The sequence below is a fragment of the Haplochromis burtoni genome, unplaced genomic scaffold (genome assembly GCF_018398535.1).
Source record: "Haplochromis burtoni strain Fernald_Lab_line unplaced genomic scaffold, NCSU_Asbu1 Contig_416, whole genome shotgun sequence".
Taxonomy (NCBI): Eukaryota; Metazoa; Chordata; class Actinopteri; order Cichliformes; family Cichlidae; genus Haplochromis; species Haplochromis burtoni.
This window is the reverse complement of record NW_024582777.1, coordinates 447,369-463,341: the sequence shown is the minus strand read 5'-3', so window position 1 is coordinate 463,341 and position 15,973 is coordinate 447,369. Positions and strand designations below refer to the sequence as shown.

General features: G+C 41.8%; 2 protein-coding genes across 6 annotated transcripts in view; both read left to right on the top strand.

The window, feature by feature from the left end:
- LOC102296173 (estrogen receptor beta) overlaps positions 1-15,973 on the top strand; it is a 61,157-nt gene that overhangs the window by 26,320 nt on the left and 18,864 nt on the right. For all 3 annotated transcript variants that reach the window (XM_005948852.3, XM_005948853.3, XM_005948854.3), the window contains exons 3-8: positions 355-551; positions 638-754; positions 1,290-1,646; positions 4,862-5,000; positions 9,059-9,192; positions 11,989-12,172. In XM_005948852.3, the coding sequence (XP_005948914.1) occupies positions 355-551; positions 638-754; positions 1,290-1,646; positions 4,862-5,000; positions 9,059-9,192; positions 11,989-12,172 (1,128 nt within the window). The remainder of the gene's footprint in view (positions 1-354; positions 552-637; positions 755-1,289; positions 1,647-4,861; positions 5,001-9,058; positions 9,193-11,988; positions 12,173-15,973) is intronic.
- Positions 13,159-15,973, top strand: part of LOC121812047 — an 18,208-nt gene continuing 15,393 nt past the window's right edge. For 2 of the 3 annotated variants that reach the window (XR_006052836.1, XM_042213093.1), the window contains exons 1-3: positions 13,159-15,033; positions 15,411-15,626; positions 15,735-15,830. Coding sequence is in view for 2 of the 3 variants with exons in the window: in XM_042213093.1 (XP_042069027.1) it covers positions 14,820-15,033; positions 15,411-15,626; positions 15,735-15,830 (526 nt within the window). In the remaining variant the exon portion in view is untranslated. Of the gene's footprint in view, positions 15,034-15,410; positions 15,627-15,734 lie in introns of all 3 variants that reach the window. The other variant, XM_042213092.1, reaches the window with a different exon arrangement.

Here is a 15,973-nt window from a genome sequence, read left to right as displayed (position 1 = left end):
TGTATGTTCGTATTCTAGTAAATTCTGATATCAGTGTTTAAAATAGCAATTAAGCTAAAAGATGATAGCAATATTTTTTTATTAATTATAAAATTAATTTCTGTTTCTTTTGTGTCTTCAGTTCTCCTCTATATTTGTTGATTAATGTGAGCAGTTAATGGTTATGATGGCACTCATCGTGTTGCATCGATAAATACTATCTGTGATGCGATTTTTCCAGTTGACTTAAATGCTGTTATGGAGAGGTTTTCAGCAACACAGTACCTGTTGGACAGCTAATGACAGGTGAATGACGGGCTAAAATTTCTAATGTCAAGCTGTCCCTTTCAACGATTCTTCGCTTCCCCTCTGCAGCTCCATCATCAGCTGTAACAAGCTGCTGGGAAAGAAATCTGAAGGAGCGGAAGGAGTGAAATCCTCATCGTGCTCATCTGCGCTAGGGAAAGCCGACATGCACTTCTGCGCCGTGTGCCACGACTACGCCTCCGGCTATCACTACGGTGTGTGGTCCTGCGAGGGCTGCAAGGCTTTTTTCAAGAGAAGCATCCAAGGTATGACCTTTTTACTTTATATTTACTCACAATTTTTCTTCTCATCAGCTGAAATAATCCATTACTGTGTTTTCTTCTTTTATTAGGACACAATGATTACATTTGCCCTGCCACAAATCAGTGCACTATTGACAAGAACCGGCGTAAAAGCTGCCAAGCCTGCCGGCTACGTAAATGCTATGAAGTGGGCATGATGAAGTGCGGTGGGTTTTTACTCATCTTCATTAGAATTGGGATATTTCATGATTTCATGTCTTACAGCAGAGCTAAAATTGACTCAGTTAATAGGTCTGTGAGCTCATTAGACCTTTTGAGCTTTCTTGAAAAGCACGCAGGACAAGTCTTCCTTCCACTGACTGTAAGAATCATCTAAATACTTTTAATTATTTCTGTGACACATGCAAATAGTGTTTCTTTGGGCCTTTAGTGTTTCTTATGATCAGCACATTCCATTCTGTTGCCTGCTCTGTGATTCTGGGCTAACCTTGGTGTGTTAAACTGCAGCTGGGATTGCTCTTTGACATATGAAGCATTGTGTTTATAAATGCCTTTGCTCTTCTTATCAGTAGACTGGTCATAGTGTCTGCTAATGCTCAGATAGATCCAGTTTTTTTTGTTCTTATTAGATTGTTAAAAACATATATTTCCTTCTATTGCATAAAGCACAAGCTTTTTCTCACACGAAGTGTAAAGGAGTTGCAGGTAATTCGGCAACTGTCTGTTGTCTTCATTCACCAGGGGTGAGGCGTGAACGTTGTGGCTTTCGTGGTGCCCGACACCGTCGCGGTGGACCCCAGCCTCGGGATACGACAGGTCAGAGTTTGGTAAGGGTTGGACTGGGTTCTCGGGGTCAACGGCAACTTCACCTGGGGACACCTGAAGACGCCTCTGTCCACACTCACGCAAATCACATGCATCACTCAACCATGAACCCAGAGGAGTTCATTTCCCGAATCATGGAGGCAGAGCCGCCAGAGATCTACCTCATGGAGGACCTGAAAAAGCCGTTCACTGAGACCAGCATGATGATGACCCTCACCAACCTGGCAGACAAGGAACTGGTTCTCATGATCAGCTGGGCCAAGAAGATCCCTGGTAAGATCCAAGCTACTCAGTTCAGTCTGTATGTAACTCTTTCACACAAGTACTGCTAAGTAAATGTTTTTCTTTTCTTTAATTCTACTCAGTCATACATTTTTCCTTTTTGTTACAAAGAATTTTGTGTTAAAAAATGTTCTACATTCTTTATTTTGCAATATTGTAAGATTCAATTGCCATTCTGAAATTGTCTGTAGTGATCTTTTGCAATATGAGATTATTATAGTGTGTTTGGGGTGGCTGTAGCTCAGGTGGTCACCTACTACCACCTGAGCTACAGGTGGTAGTAGGTGACCTGTAATCCAAATTACAGGTCATGATTCATTTTGATGGTAAGAAACGCCACTGAAAATACCAGCCTTTTATCTTAATGAGTATTTGAAATATTCATGTTTAAACATTTCCTCAAATTTGAAGGTTAAAAAAAATGGTGAAAGTGGATCTACATTCATTGGCAGATACATGGACCGTATTTCAAAAATTATACATCCTGAAAAATGTTCAATATGTAAAACTGTCAAGAACCGTAGTTCTAGCACGCAAGCTGGACCTAGAAGCAAGCACAATACGCCGGGATGCACGCAGAATAACTTTTATTTCTCAAACTAAGGGTGTCCCGGAATGATCAAAGGAAAACACGCAGTGTTAATATTAGAACCAAAGGACCGAGAGATAACAACTCGGGAACGCCATGATCGGGACCGTGGGAGGCTGCAACAGAGAAGGGAAGAGAGTTACTGCGGAGCAGGGAGATAACAGCATACAACGGGGCAGAGCTATTTATCTTACAATCAGGGCTGGGCCGTGGGAACTGGAGGGAGGGGTGAGGGTCCGCGGGAGAGGGCTCCAGGAAGGCGGAGGAGATGATGACCGGTGGCTAATCTGAACTCCAGGCGTGCAGGACAGGCAGGTGTACGCTCAAACACGGCGAACAATAACTTGGGCACACAGTAGAAGAATAAACATAGTTCAAAAGAAACCAGAGATTCCATATCCACCTTCACGTGAGGGCCAAATTAACGCTGAATGGTGACTAACGGACCGGCGTGGAGCAGCCGGCCGTGTGGGGTTAAATAGTCCTCCTGACGATCGCCTGGAATGGGATGCAGGTGTGGAGACGACAGCCACACCCGTAGGCGTGGGCATCCCATCCGCTCCTCAGGCACCAGGCCGCGGACTATGACAAAAACAAAACATTTCACAGAAATCACTCCATGTGTCCACACAAAAGACCACAAAAGTTTTTACGCAAATCAGAGATGTTTGAGCAGAAGGTCCAGGTTGATTTAAGATGGAATGAAATTTAAAACCAGCAGTTTGCCACAATTTGTCACTGAAGTAACCAAGCAGAAAGGGGTCAGGAAGATAAGACTTGAGCAAGGCTTTAGAAGAGCAGCTTCTCTTTGTAGGAAACCATCTCTCTGTCAATCAGGCCTTTATTCTAAAGCATGGTAAAAGGCACAGGAAAGTTTTCTTGAGCTTTATAAAAACTAAACAATATATTATGACATGAAGATACTTCAGTCCAGTGGCAGTGGCAGTGGGCAGTGGGGTATTTATCAATAGAAAAAGCTCTAACGTTTATGAAAATACAGTTCAAAGTTCTAAATCTATCCACTCATTCACATTTTCTAAAGCTGTCAAGTGGGCCAGATTGGAGTCTTTGCCGGTACAATTCCAGCCCCCAGGTCTTATGTTTGCCACCCCTGCTCTAAGCACTGCCTGTTAAACACCAGGCACTCCTCATCATCTGCTAATACCATCCCTGCAGTGAAACATGATAGTAGCGTGGCTGCTTCACAGTAGCAGGTACAGCAAGACTTCTCAGAACATTAAGTAGAAAGCAGTTACCTGGACAGAAGCGCCTTAAATAAAAGGAGATCCATATGACAGTAAGCCAACATACACGCAGCCAAGCTAGCCTCGAGTAAAAAGTCTTACTGTTCTTCAGTAGCTTAGTTAAAGCAACCAAGTAATCCACACAGAATAGCTACAGAAACACCTGAAGACAATACTATGCACTTCATATCCAGTCAGACAGTGATCCAAAGGAACAATCAATGGGCAAATCTAGTTGTAGAAACTTACCCAAGAGGCCTCAAAGGGACTTCTACCAAGAATCCAAATACTGGTAAATGACATATTTCATTTTCTCATATTTAATAAACCTTTTTAAAATTGAATTGCTGAAAAGAAGTTAGAGGTCCAAATATTTTTTAAAAGCAAATAGTGAAAAAAAAGCCAGATGAGTGCAAATAAATGTAGCAGCCTGATCTGATGTTAGTATCAGTGTTGGTTCCTTCCATAAAGTTGCTTTTCATGATTGATCCTGTTTTTCTTTTGCACTAAAGGATTAAATCAAGTTTAATGAATGGTGGTGACATGTGAGCTGTAATCATTCAGACATAAATAAAACAGGAAGGCTGTCAGTGTCATGTGACTCTCTGGTGTCACCTGTGTTAGCTGACCCACTTTTGAGGCCAGATTCAATCAAAGAATCCCCATCAAAGTAGCTCCGTCTGTTGACATGTTTGGCACTGAGGCACCGGTTGTGCAACAGTCTGTTACAAAGTTACAGATGTCCTGCATCACCCCTGTGCATTTCTCTCTGTTTCTGGGTAGAGCTCTATGTAGTCATACAACAGAAAGAAGTTCCTTGCAACAGTGTCTATATCAACGGTCAGGGAGCCCTGATAGATTGGCTGGCTAAGACACATTACCAGATGGCCACAAAATCTTCCAAGCAGTGAGTGTTTCTGGTCTAATTCCAGGCTGGCCTGAACCCTTTACTGCTCTTTCACCATATTTCCTGTCTTGTTGAACATCATGTTGCACTGGATAAGGCAGTGAGCCAATGAAACACAGGAGTGATGAAGAAATGATTCCCCCGATGAATCATTGTTATATAGAACATTTATGATCAGTTTAATGTTATTTCACATAAAAACAAAGCTGCTTTTCTTTCAAACACAAATACATCTCAAAGTGACCCCATACTGCAGTAATGCATACTATTAATAGTCTGCACAGACATGTAATCAAGCTCTAACTTGACTGGTGGATCTGGGCGTACAACTAAAAGAATGTGTGAATAAGTGCTGATTCCAATTGTGCAATTTGGGATAGATTAGGGTTTTGTGCTCATAATTCCATGAAGGCAGAATGTGGGTGGTTTCCAAGTGTAAAGAGGCCTTTTTTTCTCCTCTCCTCAGGCTTTGTAGAGTTGAGTCTAACAGACCAAATCCACCTGCTGAAGTGCTGCTGGTTGGAGATCCTCATGCTGGGCTTGATGTGGAGGTCGGTGGATCATCCTGGAAAACTAATCTTCTCTCCAGATGTCAAACTCAGCAGGTGAGAGGGATTAGCACTTATTGCATTAAAACTAATGTGATCCCATTGCGTTGAAAATCTTTTATGAAGTTGGTCATCAGCTAACGTTTAGCAGGTTTACAGAGCGACAAATACTTGTTTCTGCTATTCCACAGAGACTTTAGCTTACAGAGAGTGTTTGCTCAAAAACCCACTCAGCTTCTGTTTCTGTGTTTCTTCCTGATATATGTCATAATACTCTCAGTTTAGATCTTTTTGAGATGTTCTTAAGTGCTTTTGTTGTCTCACCCACATAAAATAATGTAAAAAGGTAAAATATGTCTGAATAAGAAATATCTGCAACTGCCACAACATTATTGCTGGTTTGAGCTCCCCAGGTTTTTTCACAATGATGACAAATTGACATCACACGATAAAACAGGTCATCCACAACACACATACACATCACGAACATTTGTTCCAGATTCATCTGAGATTTCTCTGGACTGCCAACGCAGTCTTTTATCTCCTGCTGTTCCCTTCCACACAGACCTTCGAATTTGTCCCGAGAACTGTTGTTTGTATCTGCCAATGCTGAATAGCCTTTGTATTCGTAGTAAACACACTGTAATTGGGCAGCAGGGATATCCTAATGGCTAAACTTGGAGAAAGGTTTTCAACAGTGTTCTCAGCATGGCAAATCTTATATGAGGCTCTTTAAGTTTCTCAACAATACCTACTGTTGCTGTGAACTGCATGCCACTTTGCAACCCATCACCGACCCAGCTATACCTCCCACGCTGTGTCTGATCCACTCATGTCACTGGTGTGCTGGGATCTAGCTGCTTCTCTCCCTTCCCAGATTTTCACTTTCACACAAAGTACATGCACCAAAATCCAGTGAGCGGGTTGACCACAATCATGGTGCCTACAGGATACAAATAATTGCATTTCTAAAGTATTTCTCCTTGATGCAGATGTCAAACAAACTGGCACATACATTTCTGCTGTGGACACTGACCTTGTGCAACATTCAGAACTTGTTAGATTATAAACTGGGATGGGTTAGGGGGTTAGGGAAAGTTCGTCATATTTTTTGCTAAAGGGCAAAAATTCTCAAAAGACAAAAATAGACTTCAGACTTTAGTTTTCTAAAGTTGATAATGCAGCAGAGCCACTAAGTTCTGATAACTTGTACATTTTAGACTCCATCATATGGAGGCCTTCATATTTCAGACTGCATGCTGTAGATGCTATAAGATGTTTCATCTCTTGTTTAGTCTCACAGGACTTTACCAATTGCTGTTTACCCTGAGTTTTCCCCTTTGTCCCACTTTCTTGTGTATGTAATTCCCTTATTTTTGTACTACTTTGAAGCAGTATGTAGTCAGACAGCTAAATGCTACATTTTTTGTGAAAAAGGCAAATGCAGAAGGAGCTGAGGGTAGGAGCAAATTTATACGAGGGAAATGGTGGGTTGAGTTCAGTGTTTGACCTTTCTTTCTTCACTGCCACGGAAACTATCACTATAGGCTTAGGCTAGCCTTGATGTGTTTTCATAACACGGCCTTATTTTTCTCTGTAAGGTTCCTGTCAGCCTTTCTCCTTGGAAAGATGAGGATAACATCCTGGATGCAAATCCATCCACCGGCCCATTGAGTCATTTTCTAATTTATTTTGTCTTATCAAGTCTTTCTTTCTGCTTTTCTGACCTCTTTCTGCTCTCTCTTACACATTCATCAGTATTTGGCTTGAATTTCTTCATGGATGGTTGCTAATATGTGGATTACCAATAGGAAGTTGTTAGCTGATGAGGTTTTAATACCCAATTTTCCCATTCATGACTATAGTTTGTTTTATTATGTCAAAAGGTAAAGCTCTGTTCTGGAACCTCTAAGCCCTTTCTGATTTATGACACTGAGTAAGTCATATAACTGGTGGTGGTCAGAGGGCCCGGTGGCGCCAGTGTCCGGCAGCCTCGCCTCTGTCAGTGCGCCCCAGGGTGGCTGTGGCTACAATGTAGCTTGCCATCACCAGTGTGTGAATGGGTGGATGACTGGATATGTAAAGCGCTTTGGGGTCGTTAGGGACTAGTAAAGCGCTATATAAATACAGGCCATTTACCATTTACTATACAGTGGGGCAAAAAAGTATTTAGTCAGCCACCGATTGTGCAAGTTCCCCCACCTAAAATGATGACAGAGGTCAGTAATTTGCACCAGAGGTACACTTCAACTGTGAGAGACAGAATGTGAAAAAAAAATCCATGAATCCACATGGTAGGATTTGTAAAGAATTTATTCGTAAATCAGGGTGGAAAATAAGTATTTGGTCACCTCAAACAAGGAAAATCTCTGGCTCTCACAGACCTGTAACGTCTTCTGTAAGAAGCTTTTCTGTCCCCCACTCGTTACCTGTATGAATGGCACCTGTTTGAACTCATCATCTGTATAAAAGACACCTGTCCACAGCCTCAAACAGTCAGACTCCAAACTCCGCCATGGCCAAGACCAAAGAGCTTTCGAAGGACACCAGGAAAAGTATTGTAGACCTGCACCAGACTGGGAAGAGTGAATCTACAATAGGCAAGCAGCTTGGTGTGAAAAAATCAACTGTGGGAGCAATCATCAGAAAATGGAAGACATACAAGACCACTGATAATCTCCCCGATCTGGGGCTCCACGCAAGATCTCATCCCGTGGGGTCAAAATGATCATGAGAACGGTGAGCAAAGATCCCAGAACCACACGGGGGGACCTGGTGAATGACCTGCAGAGAGCTGGGACCAAAGTAACAAAGGTCACCATCAGTAACACACTACAACGGCAGGGAATCAAATCCCGCAGTGCCAGACGTGTTCCGCTGCTGAAGCCAGTGCATGTCCAGGCCTCGTCTGAAGTTTGCCAGAGAGCACATGGATGATACAGCAGAGGATTGGGAGAATGTCATGTGGTCAGATGAAACCAAAGTAGAACTTTTTGGTATAAACTCAACTCGTCGTGTTTGGAGGAAGAAGAATACTGAGTTGCATCCCAAGAACACCATACCTACTGTGAAGCATGGGGGTGGAAACATCATGCTATGGGGCTGTTTTTCTGCCAAGGGGACAGGACGACTGATCCGTGTTAAGGACAGAATGAATGGGGCCATGTATCGTGAGATTTTGAGCCAAAACCTCCTTCCATCAGTGAGAACTTTGAAGATGAAACGAGGCTGGGTCTTCCAACATGACAATGATCCAAAACACACCGCCCGGGCAACAAAGGAGTGGCTCCGTAAGAAGCATTTGAAAGTCCTGGAGTGGCCTAGCCAGTCTCCAGACCTCAACCCCATAGAAAATCTGTGGCGGGAGTTGAAAGTCCGTGTTGCTCGGCGACAGCCCCAAAACATCACTGCTCTCGAGAAGATCTGCATGGAGGAATGGGCCAAAATACCAGCTACTGTGTGTGCAAACCTGGTAAAGACCTATAGTAAACGTTTGACCTGTTATTGCCAACAAAGGTTATGTTACAAAGTATTGAGTTGTATTTTTGTTATTGACCAAATACTTATTTTCCACCCTGATTTACGAATAAATTCTTTACAAATCCTACCATGTGGATTCATGGATTTTTTTTTCACATTCTGTCTCTCACAGTTGAAGTGTACCTCTGGTGCAAATTACTGACCTCTGTCATCATTTTAAGTGGGGGAACTTGCACAATCGGTGGCTGACTAAATACTTTTTTGCCCCACTGTATAGCAGGGAATGGAAGAAGTGGGTTGCAAAGCAGGTTGCAGGGCACAACTGCCACCAGGCTAAAATGTCTTAAAATGTACCACTAGCACTTGTGTGCTGACACTGCAATCCTCTGGTTCATCAAAATTGCAGCTGAAATTGATTTTTTTTTTCCATCATATTATTATGGTTTTCAGGCACCATAATAAACTTTTTTAGCCTACAAGAGTTGATATAAATGGGACGCACAAAGTAATAGAAATTTCTTTCAGCACGTTCAGTTTATCTTGGTTCTCGTTGCTGCCTCTTTCCCCTTTCTTATCTTTTTGTTCACTCCACTCCATCTTGTTTTTCTTCACTTCTTCTCTTTCTGTCTGTTTAGGGAGGAGGGACAGTGTGTGGAGGGCATCATGGAGATTTTCGACATGCTGCTGGCAGCCACCTCTCGGTTCCGTGAGCTGAAGCTGCAGAGAGAGGAGTACGTCTGCCTGAAGGCCATGATCCTCCTCAACTCCAGTGAGTGTTACTGACGCACATAAAACCACAGGATGGGGAAGAATTTTGGAATGAGGTTTCAATAAGCAAATACGCTGTTCCACCTCATCCAATCAGTGCGCCATTTGTGGTGTTTTTGGTTTTTTGTTCTTTTTAGTTCTGACATAATCCCTCACACATGTGCACACACACACACTTTTGGGGTACTCATACTTCAAGTAAAGGTTTTTTAGTGAGTATAAAAGTACCAAACTAAAGACTACACATGTCAGTATCTGTTTAAAGTGTGCTTCTTAACTTACACCCAAATATTTGACTGTCAAAGCAATACTCTCTAGTACCCATCAGACCCAGTTATTATTAAAGAAACATAAATCATAGTTATTTTCCTGCTATGATTTTCGTTTCTGCACTACTCCTTGAAATGGCTGATTTCCAGTCTTAATGATGCAGTCTTGTGCTTCTAATTTTCCATTCATCCATCCTTTTTCTTCTGATTATCTGTGGCTGGGTTGTAGGAGCAGGAGCCTGAGCAGAGAGGCCCAGACTTCCCTCTTCCTAGCCCCCTCCTCCAGCTTATCCAGGGCAATCCTGAGGCATTCCCAAGCCAGGAACAACACGTACAGTTCAGTGTCCAGATTTCTAGATTACGAAATAATTTATTAGTTTGTTTATTTATTTATTTTGGTCATGGAAGAAGAGTACACTCACAGTCCTCTGAAGTTTCCTAGCATTTCATTTGTTTAAGGTTTATAGAATTTTCCCAACGCTCGTACAATAAATAACCCCCTTAAAGCGTTGTAGAGCAGAGTTACACTACACCAGTCCTTGATGTGGCTTTTAAAATCAACATGACGGTGACCGTCCCACAGAAGTTGCATTGGCAGATGTTATTTGAAGAAGGTGTGATAATGAAGTGACCTGTGAATTTGGACCTTATTGCAGGGCGGCTTTCGTTTTTTCACCTTTAATGTTTTTCCAGTGGTCACAGTGTCCTCTCAGTACTCTACAAACCACCTCCAACAGACGCTGCAGGCAGGTTCCATCGAGGTGACCGACCTCTCCACATGTTTAACAAAGTTTCCTCCCTCACGTACACATAAGATCCTCTGCCAGACTATGTTCTCTCTTTTAACTCTGCTCCACTGCAGCTGGAGTAAAAAAAGGGCAAATTGTGCAAGAAGCGAAAGCAAGTCTGAAAAGTCAAGGAAAAGAAGGAGTCGAGAAGATTAATGAATCTTGACAGATGGAAAGTTGTAACTGAGCTGCTCCATCCATCCTCTGTCCTGTTGGTGGGCGGACACTAGTTGATCTACAGCTCCTTCTCTCTTCCATCCTCTAGTTTTTCATCAAGAGCGTCCATCATGATGTCATTCGGGCTCTTTGATGAGCCAGATGGCCTGACTGAAGAAACTGTACGAACTCATAAATGTCACAGCTTAGGTTAAATTGGTTACAGAGTCCTGAATCAGGATGTAGAATGTCATGCAACAATTTATACCAAAGAACACCAGGTTACGTGTTTTATTCAAAGATGAGATAATGAGTGGATTATTACCAGGCTATTATTAATCTTGGAATGTTTTGTCAGTGTCAGTCTCACTGTTGTTGAAACCATGTTTTCAGTTGCGATCGCTGGATCTAATTTAAGCTTTATTATTATTTCCCTGCAAGTCAAGAAGTTTATACACTCACAGATTCCATGGTTCAGGTGTGTGTGTGCATATATGCGTGAATATAATCAGGGAAATGATATGTATAGATTATTAAGTAAGATGTGATGTTTTTTAAGTGCATTAATTCTGGTACACATAATGATGGGCAAGGCAACAGAAGGTATGCTTAAAAAGAACATGTTAAATGGCTGATTGCAAAGAAATGATCTCACAGGCTGAATACTAGTCCTGGAGTAAAGATGAGTTGAGGGTTCACCAGCATGTGAAAGACGGTGTAGATAAATAACTAACAAGATCAAAGAATTACTATATTCAGTATATCCAAATCACAACATCAACAGTCACCTCAAGGTTCTTTATATTGTAAGGTAAAGATCCTACTTTACTGCAGAGAAATCCCCAACAATCACATGGCCCCCTACGAGCGAGCACTTGGTGACAGTGGGAAGGAAAAACTCTCTTTTAGCAGGAAGAAACTTCCAGCAGAACCAGGCTCAGGGGGCTCAGGCTTGGGGTGGCCATCTGCTGCCACAAATTGGGCGTGAAGCAGGGAAACAGTGCAAAGACACACTATGGATGAGAGCCAGAGTTCAGTAATAATGATTATATGCAAAGAGGTGAGGATGATATATATAGTATCAATAGGATTCAGACGGTACAGATCAGTTTTTACAAACGGGTTAGTGCTGAATGCTGAATGAACATTATCCTTGGTATAATTGTGACAGTACATGTACTCACTCAAGAAAGCTAAGATATTCAGTACTGGACAGCTTGCAATCCAGACCAGTGACCCAGTTAAAACATTTGTTGCATTATGAAATGGGAAATATGATGAGTTGCACACTTTTGCAGTGTTGTTGTAATGCAATGACAAAAATATGTTGCTGTCCCAGCAATTTTAAATATATTGCTGTTGTCAAATTCAAACGTGCCACATCTGATTTCTCAGTTTTAACCTATTCATATGTTTTCTCTATAAGTATATAGAGTATAAATGATGTGTATGTTATTGAATTCTGCTTCTATTTACGTCTCAAACAGCATCTAAACTTTTATGGTCATGGGTAACTAATGGGCACGTCTTTAAAAAAGGATCAGTGGTCTCAGTAATGACACGTAGCTGTGCTGTTTTTCACAGGTCTGTGCACGAGCTCCCCGCAGACTCCAGAAGAGCTGGAAAGCAGGAACAAACTGCTGCATCTCCTGGATTCTGTGATCGATGCGCTGGTCTGGGCCATCTCCAAACTGGGCCTATCCACCCAGCAGCAGACTCTGCGCCTTGGCCATCTCACCATGCTGCTCTCCCACATCCGGCACGTCAGGTACACACAGAACGGAAGGAGTATTATGTCTGATTTCTTCACATGCTCACAGTAATGCTCAGCAAGCATGTGCACAAACACATATTTTTGCATGAAATTAAGTAAAAAGACTTACTAACTTTTCCAATCAAGTGTTCACCACAGACACTTCACAATGTTTGTGAAGCAAGTCTCTTAAATTTAATAATAACAAAATAAGGTCTGTTTTATATTGGTTTATTTTTGTTTTTACATCTCAGACATACCAGGTTCAGTTTATCCCCCAGAAGTGCTATATGCAGAATTTAATAAAGATGACTGGCATTAATATCTCAGCTACATTAAACCACAAGTAGGCGTGTGCTAATAAAATAGAGGATCATTTACAGAGAATACACGGCTAAAATGAAGAAATGTCTGCATGCATTGTGCACACTGGAACTTTTTTTTTCCTCATGTTCGGTGATAATAACTTTAACAGTAGACTGAAAGCTTCTGCAAAATCCTGCATTTGTTGCATTGATGTTTTGTGTTTGCCTGTAACATCTCATTTTCTACACAAACTTTAATGTAAATATTCATCACAGCCATGGATTTAGAGACAGAACAAATATTTGACAAGCTCAAAGGACACAATTATTAAAGACGATACACCAGCCAGGCATAACATTATGACCACCTGCTTAATATTGTGTTGGTCCCCTTTTTGCTGCCAAAACAGCCCTGACCCGTCTAGGCATGGGCTCCACTAGACCACTGAAGGTGTCCTGTGGTATCTGACACCAAGATGCTAGAAATAGATCCTTTAAGTCCTCTAAGAGCAGCGGTCCCCTACCTTTTTTGCGCCATGGACCGGTTGATGTCGGACAATATTTTCACGGACCGGCCTTTAAGGTGTCGTGGATAAATACAACAAAGTAAAACCAGTACCGGTACCAAAAAAAAAGATGATTTATTCATAAGACACGGGAAAAGACCCAGGGAAACAGAGTTAACGATAAAAACCCTGAAAACCATAAATTTCACACCCGAGCCTCAACTCTCGTGGTCCTGCACCAAACGACTCACGGACCGGTACCGGTCCATGGCCCGGGGGCTGGGGACCTCTGCTCTAAGATGTGAGGTGGGGTCTCAGTGGATCAGATGTGTTTGTCCAGCAGATCCCACAAATGCTTGATTGGATTGAGATCTGGGAAAGTCAACACCTCAAACTAAATGTTGTGCTCCTCAAACTATTCCTGTACTATTCTTTGCCTTGTGGCCGAGCGCATTATCCTGCTGAAAAAGGCCACAGCAATCAGGGAATACCGTTACCATGAAAGGGTGTGCTTGGTCTGCAGCAATGCTTAGGTAGGTGGTACGTGTCAAAGTAGCATCCACATGGATGGCAAAACCCAAGGTTTCCCACATTGCCCAAAAGCATCAAACTACCACTCAGACTTGCCTTCTTCTCAGTGCATCCACGGTCCATGGTCCACTTCTGATGCTCACATTCCCACTGTTGGTGCTTTTGGGTGTCGACAGGGATCAGCATGGGCGCACTGACTGGTCTGCAGTTATTCAGTCCCATACCTATCAAATTGTGTATTCATTGTGTATTCTGACACCTTTCAATCCGAACCAGCTTGAACCTTTTGTAGAGTTTGAGTTACAGCAGCTCATCTGTTGGGTCGGACCACGCAGACCAGTCTTCACTCCCCACTTGCAGTGAGCCTTGGTTGCCAGTGACCCTGGCTGGTTCACTACTGTTCCTTCCTTGGACCACTTTTGATAGATACTGACCACTGCAGACTGGGAATATCCCACAAGAGCTGCAGTATTAGAGATGCTCCAACCGAGTTGCACATTTTTTCTGCTAACCCTAACCCTCTAACACATCAGCTCTGATGACTAAATGTTCACTTGCTCTCTGATATATACCACTCACTAACATGTGGCATGATGAAGAGCTCATGCTGATGCTGATGGACATTAATTTCAAAGACTCTAAATAGGTTTGTGATTTGTAAGAACAGAATAATTATGTACTATTCGTTTACATCAAGACAAGTTTGTAATGCTGTGTTGTCAGCAGAGATACATCCTATGGAACTCCAAAGTGTTCAAAATTAAATAAATAAATAAGTCATGATGAAATAAATAACTATGTGAATAAATAAGACACAGATATGTAATGTGAGAATGATATTGTGAAATAATTGAACACATTTTGAAAAAAAAGCTCATTATTGTGAAATATATTGCATTCTGCTATATAAATTTACTTATTATTGTGAAATATTATTTCATGATCATTATTTTTCACAATAACAGAGATTATTCCTGAGGCATTTTATTTATTCCCAGCCGTTTTTAATCCAAATGTCCTTTTTTCAAAGTCAGTCTTTATTTCAAAATCCCGTTTTTCCCAATGGCCTATTTATTTCATAATGCGACTTTTCAGCAGAATGACTTTGTCTGTCAATCAAGAAAGACAGGGCGGAGGCAGTTGTGTGATTGGTTGCTCCTTTGCTCAGACATAAGTCTTAAATCGACATGAAGTGTCGATTTAAGTCTAATGGTGCAGTGCGTCTCCTACGCAGACGGCGGCAGTGGCTCGAAATAAAGTAAAGGCACCAACAAGTGTAAAACACTGGGCGCGAATAACGTTTAGGTGCTTGTGAAGGGCATGGCTGCAGGACACAAGTCCGTTTCTGAGTTACTCAGAGAAGTTGCTAACCGCTTAGATTGTACGTCTTCACCTCAGTCTGAGAGCGTGTTGCAGCAGCGTACTGGAGATGAAGCGGTGCCTGGTCCAAGTTCTCATCAAAACAGCACAATGTTAACGTTAGCAAACGCTAACGCTATCACAGCTAGCTCCACTCCACAAAACGCTGTTCAGGGTAAGTAACGATGTTATTACTGCTTGGTTAGTCTGTCTGCCAAAAATGAGCTTTTTAATCAGTTCAGTCACAAATTTTTTTATACTGTTTTTATCATAGCAAAGAACTTAATAAATTAAGTAAGAGAAGATAATTGTCTTCTGGGTTAATGTCTGTATCACTATTTACATTGTTGTAGGTAATAGTTAAATCATGACGTTTTAAAGTGTCTTATTTTCTCTGCTAATATGGAAGTCAAGTAATCTATGTGAATGAAAATAAAGCAATTCTAGTTCAATGTAGTGATTTTGTAAGCGGGTATAATACTTGCAAATTAAGTAGCAATTAATCTAAGCTTTTAGAATGTTTTCTTTAATATTGTTTTTCCCTTTTTAAAGCTGAAGTCGCAAGACTGTTTGCCCCTTACAGAGTGAGGCCTTCCTCAGCGCCACTTTCATCTCTGACCTCGCATTCTTCCAAGAAAGCATGCCGCTCCATTTACACACACACCTTCTTCTGTTTGCATGATCATATGTCAGACACAGTGCCAGCTAAAGCAGTCAAATTTGACCTATCAGCAGCTGGACTTGGAGAGAAACGGATTTCATTCCAAGGTGATGCTACATGTCATTTGTTAATATTTCAAGATTAAGTTTAACTACTTTTTTACTCTTATATGTACCATTTTTGTAGTAATGTACAGCAAGTAATGTGTTTTACAGGAAGGGATGATGACCCAGAAGTGGTCAAGGCAAAGATTGAGGATACCTTCCCTCAGCTGAAAGACACAGGAGGGTTTGAACTGCTGAGAATCTCGGGTACAACACGAAGCCGTAACCTGTGCACAATCCCAAGCCCAGACACTGGATATACAGTGCGATATCTCCGCAGTCCATTGAGTGGAATTGGACAAGCTTTGATCTATATAAGGCCACTGCAGAAAAGTATTGATTTGGAAGAC